This window comes from Antechinus flavipes, chromosome 5 (genome assembly GCF_016432865.1).
Source record: "Antechinus flavipes isolate AdamAnt ecotype Samford, QLD, Australia chromosome 5, AdamAnt_v2, whole genome shotgun sequence".
Lineage (NCBI taxonomy): Eukaryota > Metazoa > Chordata > Mammalia > Dasyuromorphia > Dasyuridae > Antechinus > Antechinus flavipes.
The window spans coordinates 66,879,813-66,906,114 of record NC_067402.1 but is presented as its reverse complement, the minus strand read 5'-3'; the positions used below and the strand labels follow the sequence as shown (position 1 = coordinate 66,906,114).

The 26,302-nt window shown below is 37.5% G+C and overlaps 1 protein-coding gene across 2 annotated transcripts in view; it reads right to left on the bottom strand.

The window, feature by feature from the left end:
* ZEB1 (zinc finger E-box binding homeobox 1) overlaps positions 1-25,430 on the bottom strand; it is a 192,737-nt gene extending 167,307 nt beyond the window's left edge. For both annotated transcript variants that reach the window (XM_051961227.1, XM_051961228.1), the window contains exon 1: positions 25,333-25,430. In XM_051961227.1, coding sequence (XP_051817187.1) covers positions 25,333-25,390 — 58 coding nt within the window. In that variant the 5' untranslated portion in view covers positions 25,391-25,430. The remainder of the gene's footprint in view (positions 1-25,332) is intronic.
* Between the last annotated feature and the right edge of the window lie 872 nt (positions 25,431-26,302).

Genomic DNA, 26,302 nt, shown 5'->3' with positions numbered 1-26,302 from the left:
CTTGATATTTTTATGCTATACATCATGAAGAGGAAAACATCCCCATAAAATTCTCCTTTAATCCATTCTAATAACTCCTTCACCAGCCAGCAACCCTAACAAATGTCAAAAAGAAGTTCTGGAAATATGAATGATCTAGAAGAAACAATCAAAGATATTAAATTACAAAAAAGGGCTCTTTAAGGACATAAAAAGGCTTTTTTTAGGGACTTTCTGTACACATCATCTAGTGCTATGTCTGACACATAGGAGTTACCTAACAAATAGAATTGTGTTTCAAGACTAGGAACTTCTTACTTCTTCTACTTTAAAATATTTCCTCTTCTCATCAAATACTAAAAACTAAATAAACTATCTTTAAATATTTGATTTTTATATTTTATTAAATGCAATAACTATTGAATAATCTTTTATAGAAGACTTTTATTTAAATAAGGTTTGAAACTGTGAGTGTTTGTTCCTCTTTGTTAAGATGAACTTTAAAAAGTATTTGCATATTTTATTCATAAGTGTTGAATCAGCAAAAATCACTTTAAAAAATAAGCTAAGTTCACAATGGTTCTAAGCCCAATCTAAGTATGTTCAAAATAGGCTTGAACAAGTTAAACTGCACAAATTGGAAAGAAGTTTCCCACAAGCCTTGTGTGTAAGGAGGCCATAGTCTGTCTTTCACACAAGGCACTGAATAGAGCTTTTCTTCTGAAACAAAGTCTATGAGGTACAGCGAACAAACTGTAAAGGTAACTCAGCCTTTTGTCACAAGATCCACTCAAATTCCTTTAACGTAGAATGATAACTATTGATTTCAACTAACCAAATTCAGGAAAGAAACTGTGGTTTCTGCTCTAAAACATAAATACAACATGCAGCATATACATATATTCATACATACATACACTATACATATGCACATACAAACAAACTATATTTATAAAATTTGATACTTTTAAGACAGCTAGATTTGGAAGGAATAATATTTTAAGATCCAAGAATTCAGCCTTTAAAACTAGCTAGTATTGATATAAGCTTTTAGTTTATCATCTTTGTGATCCCTGTTCCTAGTACCTATATAGCACTAATAGGTTTTTAAATAAAAATTTACTAATTTGAATGTTAAGATTTATGCTCCACTGTTTATGTTATTCAAGAGTTTTAAAGAAGATAAACTAAATCCACAAAATTTTACATACCTATACATAAATTAGAATTACCTTACTAGTTAATACATCTAAATGAAACATCTTTTTAAAAGATACAGCATTGTGATATCATTGCCTTCTTTAATGAAAAAGGAAAAGCAGATTTACTGCCCAAGGCTGTATATTTTGTTTGCTTCTTATAATTAGGCAATTGATGTGCCTGTTACATAACAGCAGTGTGTGGAACAAATAGTAATCGTGCATTTCAATCAGCACCCTACACAGTCAGCCATACATTAATGAGTATAAATCACAAGGGACCAACTCCATGTTGGGAAAAGTCTAGAAGAAAAGACTGATAGTCTACCTACACGCTGCTGGCACTTTCACCTCAGAAAGAATAGTTATCCCAGCCCCCACACCTCACCATAATAGAATAAGATAAACGTGGGGATTATGCCAAGTTGACCCCAAGCTTTGTTCTCCCCCTCAAGGCACATTCAGTGAAAAGGTCTAAACACACATCTGATTTGACAAGCATTCAGGTTTTCAAAGAACATGGTGAAAGTGAAATCATACTTGGGGCATTCATGGGTTCCTATGTCAAAGGTCATTTAGCAGTATATCAGCTGCTGCCTACTAAGATTTAAATGGCTAATTTTAACCCTATATCTACTGTACAAAAGATGCACTGATATGAGAAAATTGTCATTTGTCATATGTTTAAAGAACTGAATAACCTATTTATTTAGCACATAGTTTCTTAAAGGAAAAGGAGAAAAGATTACTATAGAATATATAAAATTTAAATTTGCGTAATCATCCAACTACAAAATTCATGTATAGACAATGTAAATTTTAATGTACATAACAATCTCTAATATGATTCTGCTATAAATTGCTATATTTTCACTTTTTTAAAAAAGGGAAACAACTACTACAAGTTACAATACCATCAAAATACAAATATGCTCCCCTGCCTAATTAACTAAAGATCATATTTACCGGTCCTTCTAAAGTTCAATGTAGAGAACTTATTTTCTCTGTACATTAATATTTTGAAAATGCTAAACTTAAGGAGTCAATGAGAATGTACTTTTGAAATGAGTGTAACTGTCTCACCACAAAGTCTGGAAAGAAAAAAAGTTACTAAGGCGTTTCTTAAAACAAGACTACTCAAATACTTTAAAACTAAGTGGAAAGGAAAAATGGGTATGGAAATAGGAAAAGAAAAAAAAAACTGTGAGACAGTGATAGCACTGGAAGCAAAAATAAATGTGTATTGTTTTCCTATCTTTGTGAAGTGAACATTCTTAGTTGAGGAAAAGAATCAAGTCTGGCTGTCACACAAATCAGCACAGATATATTACTCAGTTACTATAGGAAAAGATGTGGGAATTCTTTTGGAAGAGAAGTGATTGGAACATTACTGATATACATTAATAAAAACATTTAAGCATGGAATAGCAAAACATCTATGTACCAATTCTCATTTTACTTAATAAAATATTACTTGCTTATATATGTATAGTCTAATATCAATAGAAATTCAGTTTTTAAGTTGCATCCTACATAAAGTTGTCCAGTAAAACTAACTACCAAGAAAGCAAAAACCATGTTTATTTCAAATTTGTAAATTCTAACTCAAATCGATCATCAATTCCCAAATTCTATAGTCATCAAAAACTGGTGATGAAAATTAAGTGATTATTTATTATTTCTTTCTTCAGGAAATACCTAAACATTCTCAGTGCACAATTCTAATACTGAGATTACAGAGAATTCTGCTTCTTCACTAGCAACCATCCTGTATAACGATAGTTTATTACCTTAGATATTGAAAGTTTGTCCAAAATTCTGTAATGAACATGTAATTCTTAATTCATCACCCTCATAATTTATGTGACTAAATCCTAAAATGTTTCTTTTCAGGAAGAAATCAAGACAATATTAAACAATATATTATTCAGCTACTTTCTGGAGTAAAGAAATAAACAAAACATTTGCCAGCTGTGGTGGATGGATGGACTTCAATTGGATCTCAAAAGATTTTCAAGAGCTGTCTGAATTTGAGAGTTCTAGCCTATATTTTTAAACAAATTTACTAAATTTTTTTTTTGCCTTCGGTAGCCATTGCCTTTTTCTATTCTAATACTTTAAAGTGCTTGTAACATGTATACAACATATATGTACTTAAATTCAAAGGCAAAATAGGTCACTTCTCTCAAATTAAATGGGAATTCATCTCTTCTAAAAAATGTGAAGGCAAATTTAGCACAGAGGGAAATTAAAGAATACATCTTCCCTCAAACACAAAAGTCTAAAGCATCAATGCACTTTGTGCAATCAAGTCATCTATTTGAAAAGCATTATTTGTTGCACAGAGCCCATAAGAATAAAAACAGAAAAGCAATAGCCAGAGCTAGGGATTCCAGAACAATTTTATGTAACTGTGGCTTAAGGTTTTACAAAGAGATAACATCCCAAAAAAGATACTCTCAAAATGTCAATATTTCTTGCTCCTCCCGTCTAAGTAATCAATATTGTTTCATCTTTCCAAATGCTGTTTACATGGAATCTTTCTTTTCCACTTTTGTTTTCAAAATCCCTAATTCCTGACGACATTCCTAGGATGCATCATTCCAATCCCCCTACATCTAATACCACTTTCCTTACAAAGTTATTATTCATGCTATTGCTGAGTCATATATACACATATATACATACATATGTGTATGTGTGTGCCCCACACCATATATATATATATATTATATATATATATATATATATATATATATATATATATAGTATTGTGTTATATATATATATATAGTATTGTGTTAATATATATATATATATATATATATATTGTGTTAATATATATATATATATATATATATATATATATATATATATATATATATATATTATATATATATATATATTGTGTTATAATGTAGTATTTTCTTCTCCAGAGCCAGACTGGGAATTCTCTTAAGCATTCCCAAACCATTCCCATCTTTTAAAGATTTTTCAGGACTGTTTTTTAAGTCAGCAGTCAAGTTGCAAATACAACCACACAATACAACATAGCTAATGAAATCTTAAAGCATATTAATGCTCATTACAAGAGAAATAACCCTTGTATTCTAGATGTGCTGATTAGCACAGAGTACAGTATAGTATTCAGATTTGGGTGCCAAAATTTTAAAGGATATTAGTAAACTAAAGGGCAACAAAGATGGTAAAATCTTAAAAATGTGCCATATGAGGAAGAGCTGAAAGGATTGGGAATGTTTAGCCTAGAGAAGAGATGATTTTAAGGGATGAGGAAAGGGGAGATGTGATAGGTATTTTCAAGATTTAAGATTAAGCATTTAATCAATATAGCATCATCAGAAGACACAACTGCGGCAGATTTCAGCTCAATTTTAAGTGGAATGATTAAAACTGTTCCAATGAGAATGAGTTCCATGATAAGATTAAGAGTTTCACGTCACAGAAAATATTCAAAAAGAGGCCAAATTGGGATGTATGTTGTAGAGTGCACCCCTATATGTAACAGGAGGTTGAACACATGAATCTGAAAGGTCCCTAACAACCCTTAAGAAATCATAGAATCTTACCTCTTCGTCAAGGACACAATAAATATCTAATGACCATTAATCTAAACTCTACATCTGTAACTTAAAACTTGTTTAATTCTAACACTTCATTCTTATTAAAATTGGTAGGTCTATTTTATTTCAAAAAGAAAATATTCTATAACTAGTCTATAATCACTCACCATTTTCTCACTACATTTTCAGTCTGAAACAAAAAAGATGTGAATTACATTGGATTTTGGTCCTAACATATCAACACTTCACATTTAGTACTCTTCTCCCTTTTTTGAAATATTTCTCATTGAAAAAAAATATTTCTGATTGTGATAGCTCAGGTTCATGTACCTATAATCAAATACCCAAAGGGCAAAACTGAGATTTCCTTAAGAATCACATTAAAATTTTATCTAGTTAGAGAATTATAAGTATTGGATTAATACTATCAGAGATGGTTTTGCTTTTATTCTATTTCAAAAGTCATAGGTCTTTATTTTAAGTGTATACTATTTTTTAAAGAACTGGATTTTTTAAAAAGGTACTTTTACAAAATCATCCATGGCAATCACATCCAAATTTTTCAAATGCTATGATCATCTGATTAACAGATAAACCTAAGCTGTTTGACACATCATACCTTTTTTGTATTCTTTTTTGAATACAGACAAGTTTTATTACAATATTGTTCCAACCATGTATATATAGTTTTATGAAAGACAAACACCACAGAACTTTCTCTAGTCCTGCAAAATATTGCTGTCAGGTTTCTGAGATAAAATTTCTATTTATTGTAACAATATACTTTCCCCACATTATCTCCTATTCTAATCTGTGATGTAGAGCTATGGATTAAATTATTAAGATAATTATAGGTCAATATGAATTCAATAATCAAAAAAAATTTTTAAGAGTCCAAACTGCCAGAGAGAGTGGTTCTCATTTGTAATTCCTGTTACTGGGGAGGCTGAATGTAGTTGATCTTGAGCTCATGAGTTCTGAGCTGTAGGGAGCTTCCTATCATATATTCCCAGTAAGTCTGGGGGCTACCAGCTGCCTAAAAAGGAGTAAACCAACAGAAGTTAAACACTGAACAGGTCAAAGTTCCCATGCTCAAGTGTGGCAGCTAAACTTCCCTCCTGAATAAGAGAGAGAGCTCATCTCAAAATCTTCATGGTGTTTTTGTTCTCCTACTCAGATAACCCTTTGTGGAATATTCTGCCTAGTCACACCTTCAACCTTAAAGGCCCAGTTCCAGTCCCATCAACCTTCCCTTACTGCTCCAGTTCACCTTTCTTTGAGTTCCTGTTGTACTCATTTGTAAAACACAGTAATTTTGGTTGAGAATTATTACATGAAGCAGCTTTTTTTGTGGTAGCAAAGAATTGGAAACTGAGGAGATGCCCATTAATTGGGGAATGGCTGGATAAGTTGCGGTAAATTAAGATAATGGAATATTATTGTTCTATAAAAAACGATGAAAAGCTGATTATAGAAAGGCCTAGAAAGATTTTACACAAACTGATACTGAATGAAACAAGAAAAATCAGGAATACATTGCACACAATAACAGCAAGAATGTGTGATGATCAACTATGCAAGCCTTGGTTCTAATTGTTTCAGTGATCCAAAGCGATCCCAATAGACTTTGGACAGAAAATGTCATCTGCATCCAGAAAAATAACTAAGGAAACTGAATGTAAATCAACAATACACTATATTTACTTCTTTTTTTTTTTAAAAATATCTCCCATGGTTTTTCACTTTTGTTCTGATTTTTCTCTCCCAAAATGATTCATAAAGCAATGTGTGTTAAAAATTAAAAAGGAATTATTATGTATTTGTTAAATTAAATAAAAACAACAAACTGGTAACATGCACTCCATGAAGTCAGAATGTCTTCAACTATCTCTGTCTTCAACTATACTTTCACCATTACCTACCACTAGTCTAATATCTATTAGTCAATAATTGATAATAAATGATGATGCCACCTGTCAGAAGATGACTAAGGAAGCTACTGTATAGTAAATACTCCAATGTTCTATTTTATACAGTACTGTATATATCACTGTCCAGATTCATCAAGAAAGAAGAGCCAAAAACATCTAAATTTAGCAGCATAAGGTATGCAGAATTCAAGGACTGTGGCTGTGGAAAAACAGCGTTCCTACTTTGGTGCCCCTAACATTACTGGGTATACTTTCTTCAGATACTAAACAGAGAGACTAGATTCCACACTCCTAAGTTAAAAAAAAACCAGATGATATAAACATATTGGACTCTGATCCTAAAAGAATTTAAAAATAAAATTCAATGTATCTGTCATCTGCTTTATATGCTTCCCAAGAAGATTACTGATGAAATTTCTAATCTAGACCAAATCAACCCCTTTTAAAAGTTGATAATAAAATAAAATCTATTCTGAAAAATGGAAGGGATTTTTTAAGCTACTAAATCTCAATGAAAAGTCTATAGCATGAAAGTCAAAAAGCTCTATGATCTCATCAATATGGGTATCCCCCTTAATGATACTGATTACTATATCCCTGTCCATTCATCTGCACTTTTCCTGCCTGCATCTTCCCATAAATGTGGACCTCTACCTAACATACTGGTCTTCTTTTAACATCAGAAAAATTAGATTGAGAGAATACAGGCAGTCCACCAGTTATCCTTTACTCTTGCTAAATGACCAATTTGTTTTTTTTAATCAAATATTTTCTTGATTATCTATATTCCAGTTTGTTTCTAAAACTTTTGGTGTTGCAGCCTGCTCATATTAATATACTTCTATTATCTCTCATGTATGATGCATAACCAATTAAAAATTTGGCTTAACCATGAAGATAGAAAAAACAAATGGATGAAAAATGACCATTTTCCAGATTATGACATGAAGTTGGATAGTGTATAAAGCTTATTTTATACAGGTACTAGAAATGGACAATGAGTTGGAACCAAAATTAAACAGGAAAGGAAGGGGAGTTAGGATTGCCTTCGTGAAACTGCAATGGTCCTTTAATGACCCCAAATTTCTTCCAGAAATAAAGGCTTTTAAATCTTTTTAATGCTAATAATCTATGGGAGTAGTTGTGTGTGGCTGTGAGTCATGGAACTAGTCTTCAAAGAATAAAATGAATGCCATAAAAAGAGTATTATATAACACTATCAAAGAAGAATAGTTTCATTGTTTTGTAGTATACCACATGTAACAAATTAAAGTTTAAACACACATAAGTAAAATAACATTATAAAAAAAGTTATATTCATAAGATAAACTTTGCATGATTGATTGCATTGATCAAATATAAAATTCCCTAAATATAATTAATTTATTGGACTTTTCCTGAATATATTAGGGTTACATAATTGGACTCAGACATGAATGAAAGGGGAAAAATTTTATTAAGTGCTTACTACAAAGTATTGTGTTAAATCCTAGAAATACAAATAGAAAATAAAGTCCATAGTCTCAAGTACTCAAATGCTAATAGGGGTGACAGCATATTTAATAGATTTTAATTCCAATTTAAGAGAAAAAAGGCCTATTGGTTCTTGAAGTACAACAGCAAAAGCAGAAGATAATTGTGCATCTTTAACATGATATCCAATAGTAGAACATATCCTTTTTGAATATTAAACCATCTGACAAGGGTAAGGTCTTCTGATGGTATAATAAAGAAATCTAATTTCTTTGGTCTGGGGTTTGGAAAAGCTGCTAATTTTAGATCTTGATTTACCTCAAATTCCAAGAAGAAGATATTATTCTGAGCTGTTATTCAATAATAATTGTTTAAGTTATGTTTGAATTACAGAAATTCTATATCATTAAGTTTTCAAACTATTGAATTTGAGTCTTATTTCAAATTTAAAAGTTTTCAAATGTAGGTAGAGCTTATAATGATTCAAATAAGATATATATGTATATGTGTGTATGCATATATATGTATGTAAATGCTTAAATTGAAAATCCTTAAAACACTATATAGATGCTACTTAATTTTAATGTATATAGAAACACCCAAGGTACTTTATCAAGTTCATTTAATTTAGGACCACAATAGTACTGAAACAATACATGCCATAATAGTACTGAAACATTTAATTTTAAAGACCCGGAACAATTGTGATCATCTAATTTTTAAAGTAGCCTTATCTAGGTAATCAATTTATATCAGATCACACACATTAACAATACAAAGTAGAACTACATAAGCCTGAAGACATTTTATAAGTTTGTGGGATCGTGGGTCCATTTCATTCCTGCTCCATCTTCTGTCTTCCTGGGATGTTAATGATCTCTTCAGGAAAGCTGGCTCAATATCTTAAGAGTTATGGTCTTTCCACACTCTTATCCAATCAGAGGCAAAAGTCTTTGTTGAGCTCCCACTTCCACTATTTACCTCAACTCTTATCTCCTCTCTTGCATGGCAAAGGTAGTGAAACTAGCTTGAGGAACTCTGGACCTGTCCTGTCCTATTACAGGAGCCTCATCCCTGACTTTCCTGCTTCTATCACATTCTCCATGCCTAACACTCCTCTCAAATGTATCCTATTCTTCCTATCAAGCACAGTTCTTAATCACACCACTTGTATGTTGATGAAAAATAAACAAACAACAGAAAAACAATGTCCAATTACTGACTACTGACTTTCATTCCAAAATTTTAATTCTTAAGGCATTCAAGAGCCCCATACTCTGGATGGCTCTTTTTGTTTCCATCTTTTCTCTCTCATGAGCTTAAATTATGGCCAAACTAGACTATTCACCTTTTTCTTGATTCCTGACATTCTATTCCTCTAACTAGAAGGTCCACCTGCTGAAATCCTATCCATTCTTCAAGAGTCCATTCAAAATGCCTTAGATTTTAAAAAAGATTTCCTCCAAGGTATGGCTTCCTATGACAATGGAGTTGACCAGGGAAAAATCCCCTGCTGCTTGGCTACCCCTACAAAAACAAATGAATTAGAAGAGCCCAGCATTCCAGGTGTGTCCAAGGCCACAAACAACAGTCCTAATTAGGGGAGAAAGGTCTGCGTGCATGCTAAACATCGGGAAGGAGCCACTTCGGAGACCGGAGGTCCAGTGGGGATCAAAGTTCCACAGGTGATCAAGCTCTTCAACAGTCCTCATGTTTACAGAGCTCCTTTCTCATTTTATGTGTTAAAAAAATAGATAAGGAAGCTGATATATGAAAGAAAACTAGCAAATCTTTCCATCTGAAAACCTAAGTAATGTAATAATAATGACTTGTGAAATTCAAAGAATTTACAATGATTTTAATGACCCATAAAACCGCTATAACTTATTCTATAGCAAATAAAGAGAAAGTAATAATCTCTTTCTCCTCTTAACTTCCCGGGCTGGAGGTCTGTCTTTCTTGCCTCTTTCTCGGTCTTCCCCATCCTGCTGTTTTCATTCTCTAAACAGAAGATTGAATGAGATCTACTGACTTGAGAAGTCACCTAATCTAATGCTTTTATTTTACAAAGAAAGAAACTGAGGATCAGGGGTTAGATCACTTAACTAAGGGCACCAAGATAATAAGTCTGAGTGCTGGCGATTTAACTCAAGACTTCTGACTCTAAACCTGGCACAGCATGTGGCAATGCATGTGAAGATATCCAGAAGTGTGTGTCACATCCAGTTACTATTCAAAATATTCCTATTTAATCAGGTATACTGTGAAAGCTGATGAACTCCACTAGTTCATCTTTTCAGGCACATTTATAATACACTGTAGAGAGAAGCAATATGGCCTGGCAAGTAGAGATTTGGCATCGGGGTCTGGACAAGCAAGACCCAGTGCAATCTCTGCTTTCTGCGGGCTCTGTGCCCAAGGCTCCAAGTTAAACAGTGCACTGGGGAGAAAATCAGCAGCTGGAAGTGCCCCCACCCCGAGGTTGGCCACACTGAAGAAGATCTCAGGTTTGGATCCCCATCTGTGCTCCACAAGAGAGTTTTGTGATAACTGATATTCTTGGGAATTTTGCTGAAGCTCCACAAAAACAAGGTGCCTTGTGACTCAGCAACTGACTTAAATTATATTCAATATTGTTTGGCATAAAGAGGTATATTCTAGTTCCTAAAATCAGTAATATTATAATCACTCTTTGAACAACTCATCCCATGACCGTGTAAAACAAAAACTTGCAGTCCATGTTATGTGAAAACAAAACAATAAGCATTTATAATCTGGACATTTTTCTTTAATAACCTCTATTAATCTTGTCCATCATTTTTCCTATCAATACTCCTCAGATATTCACCAGATGCCAAATTATGAATATCACTTAAAGGGTTGTTGCTTCCTTTCGCTGCTACTTGTTTCAGGATCCCCAGCTTCTCCCCGTGCCAGTTCTCTTAGGAAGCTCAAACTTACAAAGCATTCCCCTAACTTTCAGGTTCAGAAGAAGGACTGGATAGTACAAATGAGTTATAGGTTATGCGCATTTCTGTCAAGAAGCTTGAGACTAGCTGGTAGAGAAAGGGGCTGTATCAGTAATAGAGAAATTCCCTTAAGAGGAAACACCAACAACACCTTCTCTGAGAGTTGTTTAGAGCCCAGAGAAATTAAAATGGGAAATTAAGGGAATGGATCTGCCTAGATTACAGAGCTAGTGTGCATCAGGGTGTCTTGTTCCTGGCTCACAGTGGATAGAAAAGTCCCCACAAGGAGATCATGAAAAATGGTCAAATCCAGATATGTTATTCATAACAATTTCCTCATTTAGACATGTAAGGAATCTTCCAAAAAATGTTATCCCACAGCATTTGAGAGTAAGATCCTCCAAAATGAAATGTCCAAATAATTGAAGCTTATTCTTTTTAAGTAATAAACTTTTTAAAAAAATGCAAACCTTTTAAAATGTCATTAACTATCTTTCCTTAATAGAAGATAATGAGATAATGAACTTATTTTGATTTTTAACGTGCTAAATATAGTGATAATACAGAAATGATCTCAAGCACTACTAAACAATGTAGAGCTATTTCTCTCAACATTAAAGAGCCCCAAAAGGCTTCAATTTTAGAAATTCTTCTGTTGTTTCCCTTAGTTTTTCTGTGAAATTTCATAAAGGAGTTGGAAGAAATTTAAGAGGTCAACTAGTCAAATTTCATACCTCTAGGGGTCCCCCTTTCTCTGTTAGTTGTGGTTTGGAGGAGTCACCATATATGCCTGCTTTTAAGCAATCTTTCTCACATGTGACACCTAATTACTGAAAGACTAATTCATAAAGTATAAAAATTAAATAAAAAGAAGGCTCTAAGGGCCTGCATGTCAGAAAATTGTTGTTCATGGCCTTTGCAAACCAATAGTCAACTCAAACATATATTGCATATTTTATACATGATCTTATCTGAACTTCAACTCTCTGAGGTAGGAAATTCAAGTGTCATGATCCTTCCTTGTTGAAGGAACTAAAGCACAGTAAAGCTAACTGCTCTGTTCAAGGCCACATAACTTACAACAAATGTAGTGTTCTTTCCAACACAAATCAGCTTCATTCTGCCAATCTCTACCCTCTGAGCACTCCATTAATATGCTATTCTTATACCTTCTTATACTGTAGCCAGGGCAGTGGGTTATTCTGTATATAAAAGTTGAGCGTAAAACTTATGGATCATACTAACTTGTCACGGTTTTAAATACAAGCCAAGCAATCAAATCTGTATTTGTCATGACAAGTTCAACTAAATTTGGAAAGATTTGTCACCAGGTGACAACAGGTGATTAAATTATTTTAGCCACAGCAAATCTACTAAGGCATGGAGAGGTTGTGACCTACATCAGTGGAAGGATTAGCCACACTGATGTAATCATAAATGTTTTCAAGTATCTTACTTGCTCAGAAACTATTCTTGCTTACTTCTTGGTTCTCTGCTATCTTACAGAATTGTCTTAGATGAACTATAAAAGCATTAGATAATTGCATTTCATGTAAGTTTTAAAGAGTGTTAGGCAGATAAGCCTAACTGGTTTCCTTTCTAGTAAAGAACAAATGTTTTTGCTCCTATGTTTCAAATGCTTTTGCGTTTGGGTCCTGACTTCATACCTCATTGCAGTGTACTCATAGTCCTGGCTTTTAAAAGGTTGTCCAAAGGACTGCAAACTCTTAACTTTTCTACAAAGCTGGAGGGATTTCAAGTACAGTCCTGGGAATAGATATAGTGAGCTTTCTAAGTACCCATCAAGATAAGGATGGAGAGGTTTGTAACAAGGAAACTGGCTATTTGGCACTGAATTCCTTGGCAACTACAATACAAGAAATAAAGAAAAATACAAAATGGTGCTCAGCTTAATGTAGACCATTTATTTTAAACTGACAATTGTGGACAACAAGGCAGAAGGTAATAAGATCACACGCCTAGAAACTTTAACTTGGTTGGGGCTGCTCTCCATGTGAGATCTTTGTCCAAATAGGTGAACTTAATTATTGAAAGAACTGAATCACATCAATGTTAACATTTTTACTGTAAATAAAATCAGAAGATGAGAGGTAGCTGTAGCTAAATGGACAGAAGGTTCACAGAGGTTTTTATTGTACAGGCAAAATAAAAAGGTATTGGTTTAATGAAACAAAGCCTTGAGGAAAGGTATCACCAGTCATTTATTAGTCAATAAGCATTGCTGTGCTTGTGATAAGTTCTTTCAAAAAGGTCAACATGAAAATAATTAGACCTTAGGTGTTAACATCTTTATATAGGATAAAGAAGTATATTCAATAAAAAACTCAACAAGGTTTCCAAATTAACTGATATTGGACAAGATCAATGCAAAGGTAAGAACAGTGAATAGTAGGCCACACAACAAGCATTTATTAAGTGATCTCTATATATGTTAAGTACTATGACTACAAATTCAAGCAAAAAAAAAAAAGCCCCTGTCCTCAGAGAGCTGATAATCTATTGCGAGAATACCTAAAAGGAAAGTGAAAATTGGGGAGAGATATGATGGCTATGATGGAGAAGATTGGATTACAGCCTGGTGAGAGACAAAGAAATAGCTGTCCTAGAAACCCTCCTTACATCCACATACTAGGAGTCATCCAATCAGAGAGAAGGTCCCCTAAGAGCAAGGATCCAAAGTGAGAATTCCAAAAGGAATTCAAGTGACTGGGGCCAGCGGAGAAGTCCAGAATGGAGCCTGAAGAGCAATTTATGTGTGAAATGGAAATTCATGGGTTTATACTGAAGACTCTTGTTATGTTGTGCTGTGTATATAGAAATAGATTTTAGGGGATCTTTTTGTATTTAACTTAAAATGAATTTTTAAAAGTTAATGAAGAGATGGCTGGCTAGCCTAGGTGTCCTCCTTAAATGGAAGTTGTGGGAGGGGCCAATAAATGAAGATGAAGACAACAAAAAAATACTCAAATGAATCTGTGAAAACATAGATTTAGAAATGAAAAAATAAATTGAAAAAGAGGGGTCAGGAATAAGTGATAACGAACATGATGAAAACCCTGGAGACTTATGTTAATCATACAAATCCTGAGGATTATATTTGGACTGAGGAAGACCAGAGTTTGAATCCTACTTAAGACAATTTACTAACTCTGGGATCCTAATTTAATTAAATTATCTAATTTCTCAGCATCAGTTTCCTCACTTGTAAAATTCCAATGATAATATCACCTACCTTAAAAGGGTTGTTGTGAGATCAAGAGTTTTGCAAACTATAAAGTCCTATATAAATACTGCGTATTAAAGATTAACTATTATTTTTGAGGAAAGCAGCCAGTTGGCTCAGTGCATAAAGTGCTAAGCCTGGAGTCTGGAAGCCTCATCCTCCTTAGTTCAAATCTGGCCTCAGACACTTTACTAATTGAATAACCCTGGGCAAGTCACTTAACCCTATTTACCTCAGTTTCTCATCTATAAAATGAGTTGGAGAAGAAAATGGAACACCCCTCTGGTATCTTTGCCAAGAAAATTCCAAATGGGACTTTTTCTCAGCCTTAGTTTTCCATTTCTGAGAAAAGCATTAAAAGGTATTGAGCATAATGAAAATTTTTTTAAAAATGAAATAAAATAAAAGTCTATTTTTAATAATGAAGAAATAATTTGTCACTAATATGGGAATCATTTCAAAAATAATTCTATATGCAAAATCATGGATTTTTCAGACAAAGAAGCATAAAGCTAGAAGAATAAGACGCGAAAAAAGGTATGCAATTAACACAATTTCAATGTGTCCTAAACAAGTTAGTAATGGCAACAATGGGATACAGATGTAAGAAAGAACAAACACCAATAACAAAACCTTTTTATGAGACAGATGTAAGTCAAGTGCCAGGATGAAGAGGCTGAAGGAGCCTATTAAGTGCCGTACAAGTACAAGTACTTGACTCATCAAGTCAAGAGATATGATAGCCAAGGGCAAGCCTAGAATTAGATTATTTATAAATACATACATATTTTATGTATGTATTTTGAAATTTACAGAGTAGGATGGTAGAAAATAATGAATAGTCTCCCACTATCTAAGAGATAGACATACAATAATAGGTAAAAACTAAAAACTAGTTTGAAGAAAACCTGATAAGACAACTAAGGAAAAGAAACTTAAGGATGAAACTGAAAGGTCAATCAATAGATGTATATAAAAGAACTGTGAATACTTGTATGCCCAGTTAATTTTTGTCATCTATCACTATGAATCTACTGTTGTGGGAACTCTTAATTTACCTCAGTAATGGTTTTACCTATAGATGAAGTAGAAGTGACAACAAAAATACAAAATCAGGATAAAAGGGTGGATCAGACGAAATGAACATCAAGGAAGAGATTTGAATTAGAATAAATAGTTATGAAATTACTGATTCACAAACTATTTGGAAGTGAAAGATATATATATACATATATATGTATATAACATATATATATATATATACATACACACACACACACCACACACACACACATATATATATATTATATATATACACACATATACACATACGTACATATGTGTGTGTGTGTGTGTAAGAATAATCTTGGATATTATCACCACCCCCTCCAAAACCAATTAGGAGACCATCAACAGCCATTGCTTTATAAGTCTGTTTTTTCATCTATAAAAAATTTTCATGGAAATAAATTACACATATAGGATGTATAAAAATGGTGTACCTGTAAGTCTTTATTAAAGGCTTTAAGCTTTGATTAAAGCTGCACTGAAACTTTGGGGATGTTCTACCTGTCAATGACATATATAATGAGGGGTAATATAGGTTACTCTAAGTATTCTTTCATTGGAAGAGCATCTCTTTATATACAAGTATCAAAAGATGCAGATCACATAATATACTGTATTTATAACTGACTTTTTAGAAAAAAAAAGTCTTTCCATTTAGCAGAGCAAACCATTTCCTTAAAGCCTCTAGCTTCCCATGTATACATTAAAATTTTGCAAAATTCCTGGAAATATATAACAGCAGAGAATTTTGTTTTGTGATCCTCTTATTAATATTAGATAGGGCATAAAATAGAAAGATGTAAGCTTGGAGTGCTTGAATGCATGTCCAAAGTCCAAATTAAAGGGGGTTCTTCAGAGTTTGGAATTCTTAACCTTTTTTGGATCATGGATCACTTGATCAGTCTGGTGAAACTTAGGGGACTAATCACACTAATGTTTTTAGGTAACTGAAGGAAATATTAAATTTCAGTTAGAGGTGAGTGAAAATAAAGATTGTTTTTTCCCCATCCAAGTTCATGAGCCCCAGCCTTAGAATCCTGCTATATGATTATGTCCTACAAATGCTCGTGTGTGGATGGCATACTGAGCGCCATCACAGAGATATGTGGACCAAAAAAAGACAATCATTCCAAAAAAAATCTGCCCTAACCATCTACACAGCATGGTTGCACAATAAATGTATGAAGAACCAGCATTGAAGATATTGTCAAAGAAAGACGTGTGATTTGAAAAAAAAAAAAAAAAAAAAAGGAGAAGAAGAGTACCACATGGCAAAAGGGAAGTAAGGGATAAATGATGGTCTGCAGCTGTCCTTAGAATGCCAAAAAAAAAAAAAAAGGAAAAAAGGCCCAGGCAGGTGAGTCAACTACTTATGGGAAACTGAGGGGAGGTCTTGGTCCAGAGGGGCACAGATGATCACCCCACTGATGAGCTCAATGATCCACTTCTGAACTTCAAAGTGTTCTAAAGGCTATCTTAAACTATATCAAAAGTGGCTCTTTACTAAATCCTTCAGGAGGTCAAATTCATTCAGGAGAGGCTAAAACTGTACACAAGTAGTAAACAGAATGCTGGACTGGGTAGTCAAAAAATATCTGGGTTTAAATCTTACTACATGGAGGTCATGGACTTTTTCTCAGCCTTAGTTTCCTCATTTTTCAAATAAGGAGGTTTGGACCCCAGGACTTTCCAATTCTAAATTTATGATTCTTGATCCACAAAAAGCACTGCTAAATCTTAACGACTATACCAGTAATTATTTTAGATATCTTAATCATGTACTCTTGCCTTTACAGCACTGTTCTTTCATAATTAAAAACAAACAACTTTCTCCCTTAAGTTGAATCATCACTTGTGTCATTAAAGGGGAGCTTAGAAAAAACATCTTTAAGTTAATACAACTTAAATAATATAAAGTATAGTAAATACTTAAAATGCAAAAACATTACTTAACTCATGGACCATACACAAACCAGCTATGAATCAGATTTGTTTCTCAGGCTGCCATGGCCAGTGGAGTGCCTCACAACTCCCAAATTGTTGTTTGTTTGTCTTTTTTTTTTTTAGTAAACAGAATTCAAAATATATTAGCTTAAATGGTATCAAAAATTATCCTAAATCAAAGTATAGCCCAAGTGTTGTTGCAGAAAGACAACTCTGGATGGAGCAGTCTACATTTTGATAGAATAAATTGATAGAATTGTAAAAAGAACCAGAAAATAGGAAATTTTCAGCGTGGATTTGAAATACACAGCTATCTTTCTATTCAGAATCAGAACTTTATTCCAATTCTATATAAGGAAAGACCAGCTCAGAAAGGTTAAGCACTTTGCCACAGATCATACTACTGAGCTGCAGAGACTTACCTGCCATCCAGGCCTCCTGTCTTTTACACTGACATTCTATTACATTATGATTAGAATTCTAAATACAAAAGGACAAAATTATCAAATTAATGCCTAGAATTAGCATATGACACTAAAGAGAGGCAAAAACAAGTTTAAAAAGTGGGGAGAAATTAAAAGTAATCAATTTTAAATAAAGCATTAGGTTCATTATAAGGAATTTGGGAAAGCAGAATAACTTCATTAGAGAAAATGGAGTACAAATAGGGGCCAAATGAGGAGGGAAGGCGCAATGGAAAATAAAAATCTAGGATTAAAAACAATGTCCAAAAAATTCTCAAGATTCACCCTTCTAAATGATACATTAGATTAATTTTACTAATTCAAAACTTAAGTGGAAACTTGGTGGTTTGGTGGATAAAGCCCTAGACTTAGCATTAGGAAGATATGAGTTTGAATCCTATCTCAGATACTTACTAGCTATGTGACTCCTGGAACAAATCCACTAACTTCTCAGTTTTTGCCTCTACAGAATGGGGATAATAATAGCTAGTGTCTCATGAGGTTATTGTGAGTATCAATGTGAAAATGTAAAATGTTTTGTAAATCTTGATGTGCTAACTAATTAGTTACTATTATGATGACATTGATTCCTTTACTATTGCTTCCTCTACAATGGGGCAAATATTGCCAGAGTAGTCCCTGTACGATTTAGGGAAAATTTCATCTTATGATTTAGAGGTAGAGGAGTCCTTAGAGATCATCCAATCCAACTTCCCCCTTTTACAGGTGAAGAATTGAAAAGCAGAAAGAACAAATTAACAAATTAAGATTTCACAAGCAGCAAATGACACAAGTGAGAGGACAGGAGCCTACCAAGAGCTCTTCCCATTAAACTACACTGTTCTCAGTAGTGTGAAGAGGGTTCATAGGAAATTCTGTTATATATTTAACAAAGAAATTGAGGTTCTTTATGAAATGTTAGAAGACCCCATATTTAAGATTATGGCCACATAACTTTCTGCAGATTTCCTACTCGGATGCCTTGTTCCAATTTCCAAGAAGTTTCTCTTGAAATAGAGAAGCAGATAATATGCTACAATCTTAAACTAAACAGATTCTGGTAAGATAAAATCAAAGGAAAAGTCCTAAATCCAAAAAACAACATTTAAAAATAACTTTTAAAATGCCAGATAGTATGTGAATTATAATTTTGTAAGGCATTAAACCAATAGGGAAGTATAAAGAAAAAAGAAGAGAGAAAACTTCATGAATTCTTTCATCAGGCAAATGTAGCTCTGACAAATTTAAGTTGTTAGATTCATTTTATATTTATATTAAAAAATGAAATGTTATGAAGTGAGCAGAAGTAACAAGTATGAATAAAACAGCAATTACCAGTCAAGCCAGTTACATATTTGGTGATTCAGTGCTTGTAACAATTGACAGATGATTTAGGGAATTTTCCCAATTTGGTATATTAAGTTGTATCGTCTGGTAAAAGTATAGTCCATAACCTACACTCAAACAACCTATAGTTTTCACAAATGATTGTTACTGGTCACTAGAGGGATCAAGAAAAAAGATATAGAATAATGCAACCCATCATCACTTCAAAAGAAAAACCAACTGCCTATCCTCACCCTAATGACTGTATATGAAGTACAGAACTGGATGAATCAGCATGCAATTATCTCAAGAGACTAACCACTTAAGTGAGGAGCAATAAATGAAGATAGAAACTGAATAGAAAAGATTTGGAGCTTAACAAATGGAGAACACCATAAAGTATCTATGCTTATGTTAGACACTTCAGAAACCTCAACTTTGAAGACATTCTAATTTTACATATTAAAAAAAAATTAAACTGTCAAAAGGACAGAGTCACTTCTAAATTTAAAAAAATGCCAACTTTTCATAGTAAATTTTCTTTTCTTTTTTCAAAATACCAAATGCAGCCCAGTGAAAATCCACACATGCCCATAGCATGATGGAAATTCATAGTAGTTTTCTTCCATAGGAAGTACTCTGAGAATATAGAATGATGTCTACCATCAAAAGGAATGGCAAGGCAAGGTGTGCCTTCTGATCACTCTCTCATCAAAGAGGATGGACCAAAGCACTGCTTTCCAGTGGCAAAGAGGCTTTGATATATTACAAGTGGTTCAAATTTCATTCCTTTAGTTTCTTACTCCACCAGCTAACTGCTTCAGAGATCCAGTGCTAACAGGAAGCCCAAGAATTCTTTCTATCCTCTCTACTAAAAAAGTCTGAAATGTGTCCCATACCAAGTACAATTTCCACTTTTATTTTCTATTTCTAGACACAAATGTTTCACGTAAGTCACATCTTCAAAGTCCAAAGTGTTTGTAGATAGTAATTTCACCAAGCCCCTAGACCTTTTTTTCAGGAACTTTCCCTCTGCACTTTGGCATACTAGGGGCATATCTACATTTAACACCTGCAGAGCTGCTTCCTCCCTCCCCCACCTCAAATCAGTACACAAAATAGTTGAGGAGCCACTAATGTAATCCCACATGATAGAGCATCTGTTTTTTACATCTGGCTCTCCTCAAATGTTTGAAAGTGATTAACCAGAAAAGGTTAAAAAAAATAAGAGAAGCTTAACCACTATAATAAGTAATACTGTCATTATTAAAAATCCTGCATTGCTAATTAGGATCCTTTGGCCATATTTAGAATGGAAAGGCATCATGGCACTTAGCAACAGTTGATAAAGAGAGGAAGAAAATGTATGACTGAGTGTAAGTTAAACTAAATAACACATTAGTGAGAGGTGGGTCTTACTTTAAAAAATAAACATTATATTGACATTTTACTCCATGCTACAATATGTTATTTTAAAAAATAATAAGTTTCAGCAATTCAGAAAAAAGTATGATCAGCAACACTACATTTTCGGCTAGGCTCTTGATAATTATGAGAATGTCAAATTTAAGTAACGCCTCTAAGGTGACCTAATTATAAAAGCCTACACTATTTACATGATAACACTAAGAAAAATTATGTAAAAACAAATCTTATTTTTATGGTATTAAGTTTCATGTTTATTGTAAGATAAAAAGGTATAACTATCACTTTTTATTAAAAATGGTGGTATATTTACACAATGTTACAATAAGTGGGCAATAAGATATTTCTGACATTTGAACCAAATTAAAAGATTTATAAAAAGCAATTTAATAGTGTATTTATACAACTGATGAAAGATTCCAACCACAAAGAGATTTTCTTTTAGTGATCCAAATCTGAAATTTCATTAGTATGATGAGCAACTGGAAAAGAAACCCCATTCCTGTGCAGGTAAGTGGGCAGTTTCAGAAGTAAATTGAGCCCAAAGGGACAACTGACCTGATCATAGTCATAATATAACCAGTAGAGGTTAAAACCAAACTTGAACCCAAACTTTCTGAATGTAAGGACAGCCCTTTATCCCCTATACCATACTGCCTTTGGAGTTAACTTCATTAAACAAAACATACATTTTTAAAACTGTAATTTCAATTTTTATGTAAGACTGTATTGGATTGAAAACAGTACTACTTTGAGTTGGCAATTTAAATTCATACAAAACATGCACCCTACTGAGAAGGATGAGAGTGGAGAAGGTGAGGAGAAGATGAAGAGAAGGTATATTAAAGGACAAATAAGGAAGACTAAAAATGAGAGGAGTATCCTTAAGTTATTAATGTCTGTAGTCTACTGGTAACACCTTAAAGTTCACTTAACTGCCACATCATCTCTGTTTACTTTAAAAAAATTTTTTTTTAAATCTCTGTTTACTTTTTAAAGAGAGATACAGGAATAATTTCTAAAATTTCTTTACTTATTTCAAGAATTATAATATTTCCTCATGAGGGAAAAAAGATATGATTGCCATTCTGTTATCAGAATTTTCATGAGATTTCACATTTGCTCTGCTCCATTTGTAATTAAAATATAACCACTATGGCAAAGCCATTAAGTTCTCAAGCTCCACTCCCAAAAGACACACACACACACACACACACACACACACACACACACGCACCAGTATAAAAGATAAAGAAAAATTAAGAATACAGGCCTTTTAGCAAAACAGTTTGGTTCGATTGCAATTTTAAGGTAAAGATTGCTAAATTTGAAAATATTTCTATCTAAATTTCAATTATGTTACATCTGCTACTTAAAACTAGCACAATGTGAAATAATTTCACAAAAAACCCCAGAATACTAAAGGTTTCAAACACAGTAGGAGGTAAAAAGACTCATGGTAGAGTAGTACACAATATATCTCTTTTGTTAGCATCCTCTACTGGTGGATTCCAAAGACAGCAAGGAAAAGTGCCTCTAACATATGCATGTACCTTTCCATTTGGTTAATATACCAGAATGACAGGCATAAGATACTGGAGTAGACTTTAAAAAAAAAAAAAAAAGATTCTAAGAAGTAGGAAGTAAGAAAATTTAACTCTTAAAATATATATAATATATAATACACAAAGCAATCAGGGTCATTTTGAAATCCACTTAAGTAGCTCTGATTTACCTCCATTACAGATGACTAACAAACAACATTAACATAAAAGTCACTGCTCACTGGGTAAGGTTTGTTCCATGGGCAAACACAAGTCAACTGGCTGACTAGATGTCAACTTAACAGTACTTGCCACCTCATTGTACGTCACCCCCACCCAGAAGACATATTCCAGAACGGAAATTAAAATGTTTTATTTACATAAGCAACACAATCTGCTATGCTTCAATCTGGTATGAACAAAAATTATTTCCATACAAATGAAATTAAACACCTCTATGAACACCTCCCACTGTAATCAATGCTTATTTGTTAACCATAAGCCTTTGAGGGTTAACATTTTTACTGGCAGTTCTCCTCAGAAAATATCTGCAACTTAAACATGACTGCGTTGCTAAGAAATATTAACCAGTGCCCATCCTGAGATTTCACTGCAATAGCATGACAAGCTCATTTTTAATTCGCAAGATATATTGCTATTTACAACCTAGAACATGGCTATGCTAATTATCTATGAATGAAATGCATTTCAGAACAACGACAGAAAAAGATGCAATGCCAGGATCCCAAAGTGATGAAAATGGAAGGTACCTGTAATAGTACTATCTCAGACACCTTTTGTTTTCTGTGTGATGCATGCCGCAGACAAACCGTTTTGCGCTAAGCAGCCTCAAATCTGTTTGTCTAATATTAAACACAAAGGAAAAACACTGACAGGCATCGCGGTAAATAAAGGCGTCCCCGGAGGACAAGGCGGCAGACAGGAGGGGGCTGACATGCCGGCGGCAGCAGAAAACTCAACCCCATCTTTGTGTCTGTCTACCTGCACAAGTTGCCATTTGCCGCGGCGATCGGGAGTCGGTCTCTCTCCACGGGGGATCTCCCGGACCTTTCCGGAACGCCTTTTCCCCTTAGGTCATCTGTTGATATGGCTCGGCCCGAGAAAAGCCTAGGACGGGCTGCGGAGGAGAAGATCCATTCTCTCTCCCGGGCAGGTAAACATGTTTACAGCAGCTGCACAGACACTGGTGGCTCAGACTCACATGTCACACACATGTCGTCAGCAACAAGAAAAGCCCCTTCCTCGGACGCCCAACCCCGTAATCCGGAGAGACGGCGCCGCGCTTTCCGAACTTACCTTTCCCGCAGCCCCCACGCCCGGGCGCTGCCTACCGGGCCAGGGGAGCCGGCCGAGGTTGGGCGGCGCGCCCTCCCGCCCCCGCCGCCCCCGGCCGCCCCCGGGCCCGCGGCGGTGACGGCACCACGCAACTTTCCACCGCAACTTCGCGCGTTCTTTTCCCCGGGGGTGCAGACTGACGCGATTCAGGGGTCCCCGAAATGCAAGGCCCGGAGCCGCAGGGCTGGTCCAGATCTATTGTGGAGCCCGCTCCCGGGCTGGAGGGAGCAACTCGGAGCTTCCTCGCCACCTCTAGACAGGAAGCCCCCCACACACAACACCTCAAATTGCTGGAAAGGTTACCGAGCCCACAGGAGGGGGAGACGAGTGTTCCTGCTTCAGCACAGCCCCTCATTTTTCCACAGGATGGAGCCGCTGTCACTGGCACGGGATGCCCATCGCCCCCTCCTCAAACTCATTTCAAAAAGAATCCCCATCGCCCTAAAGCGGCCCCGAGCCCTAGATCCGAGACGTCCGTCTCTCTTTATATAGCCTCGGCGACTCGGCCACACCACTCCCACCCATGACTGTCCACGCAGGTAGAAAGGCAGCCGCGGGGCCGGGCACGCCAGGAGAGCTCGCCCGGCCAGGGGAGTTTCAGGCCGGCCAGGAAGGACTCGAGCGGAGACGCAAAAAACTTACGAGGGCTCGGCGGCCCGAGCCAAGCAGCCGCCCGGGGGCAGCCGATGGGAAGGTGGGGGTGGCGGTGGGGGGCTTCGCCCGCCAATCAGCCCGGATCAATAGGCACCACTGCAGCTGCAGCCGGGGCCGCCTGTCCGTCAGTTCCCCCCTTCCCCTCCCACTCCAGCCGCAGACAGCTTCAAGCTCGGCTCAGCGCGTCTCCCCCAGGTAACAACTTCCCCAACAACACACACGCGCACCGACCCCTCTCCCCCACGTGCCCCCCGGCGCTCCGGGCCCAGCTCCCTGGGCAGCGGGGCTCCCGAGCCAGGTAACTTGCCCGACGGCCGCGGGCACCACCCAGAGCGGGCGGACAGCAGCCTCCCCCACGCATCCGCTCTCTCCACTCGGGAGAGACAACTTCGAGCTTCCCCTCGCCCCTGCCCTGGGAGCTGAATGTGGGGGGGGGGGGCGGCAGGAGCTCCCCGCCCCTCCTGGCGCACCCAAAACAGTTCTCAACGCTCCCTCTTCCCTCCCGGGGCAATGCAAACAGCATGCCCCCCCGGCCGCGCGGGTGCAGGGGGCGGGGGGCCCACTTTAGCCTCTGGGGACGCGGGGAACAAGTTTGTTCCTCGGGCTCCTGGGGGCCTCCGGGTTGCTGGAGAATGACACTGAACAGGGAGCGGGAGGATAAGGAGGAGGAAGAGAGGGGGGAGAAGCGAGAGAGAGCCGAAGAGGGGAAAAGTGCGAAAAGCCTCATCGGCGGCTCCGCCCGCAGCCCGAGAAGTGGCCCCACCGCCCCGAGGGGGCCGGGATGCAGCCGCGGCGGCGGCGGCGGCGGCTAACGGTCCAGGGAGGCAGGCGCGGCGGGAGCCGCTAGGCGGAGAGACGCCAGGTAAGGGCAGCCGAGCTAACGGTTCAGGCAGAGGCAGCACGGCCGCCGGGCTGGGGCATAGGCTCGGCTCGGCTCGGCTCGGCTCGGCTCCGGCTCCGACTCCGGCTCCGGCTCCGGCTCCGGCTCCAGCCCAGCCGGGAGGAGGCGGCGGGGGGCTCCCAGCACTACTTTCTACTTTCCCACTCGACTTTCCCCGTTTCTCGCCCCGCAGCCCCCCAGCCCGGTCCGGCTCTCCCTCCTCAGCCCCGGGCGCGCCCCGGCGGCCGGGCTCGCCCTGGGCCCCGCCGCTCTCCGGGCCCGTCCGCGGACTCACCGTTATTGCGCCGCGGGTTCGCCTGCTTTCTGCGCTTACACCTGGGGCCATCCGCCATGATCCTCTCGCTTGTGTCTAAATGCTCGAGTCACCTCCTCCCCCTCCCTCCCTCCCTCCCCCTTCCCCCCCTCACCCCTCCGCCTCCACCCCTCCCTCCCTCCCTCCCTCCCTCCGCTCCCCCCTCCCCGGGCTCCCCACCGCACCTGGTTTACGACACTCGCGGCTTTACGACATCACCTTCCTTACACCTAGAGGCTCTCGCTCTACGACCGGAACCTTGTTGCTAGGGCGAGGGCGGTTTGCGGCAACGGTGGGCGCTGGCGAGCTTTGCAACTGAGGGGCCGAGGGAAAAGTTTCCCCTCAGGTACCCAGTGGGTGGCGGGGAAGCGGGAGACTGCTGGGACCTGGGCTGGGCAAGGTAAAGAGCGAGTCGAACGAAGCAACGCGTTCATGTCCCTTGTGCCCCCTCCCTGCCCCGGGACGCCCCCGCTGCGCCCTCTCCCGGAGCCTCAGCCACCCCTCCCATCCATGACGCGCAGTTGGGGGATTGTCGCATGGACACGTCCTGAGGTCTCTGACAGCAGTCGTACCCTTCCCTCCCCCCCGCCTCCGAGCATCCGGGGTGTTCGGACGGGAATGGGGGGGAGGGGGAGGACGCAAGGAGCCCCGCTTAAGCGCAACGAATGAGGTGGGGCACCCGGCCCGGATCTCACCTGTGATGGCCACAGCCTTCCGGCCCCTCCCCCACCCTCCGGGCAGACATAACGGATTGTGAGCCGTCTGGGCTGGAGAGTTAGCGGATTGACCGGTCCTGATTTATTTGGGGGAAAAGTGGGGAGAGCGAAGTTCAGAAAAAAGCGGGGGACCCGGTACAATAAAGATCACCTGATGCCCCTTGGCCCTGGCCACCACCCGGATCTAACCTTAACTGAACTGGAGAGGTTGGCTTCCCACCCCCGAGACAGCATGA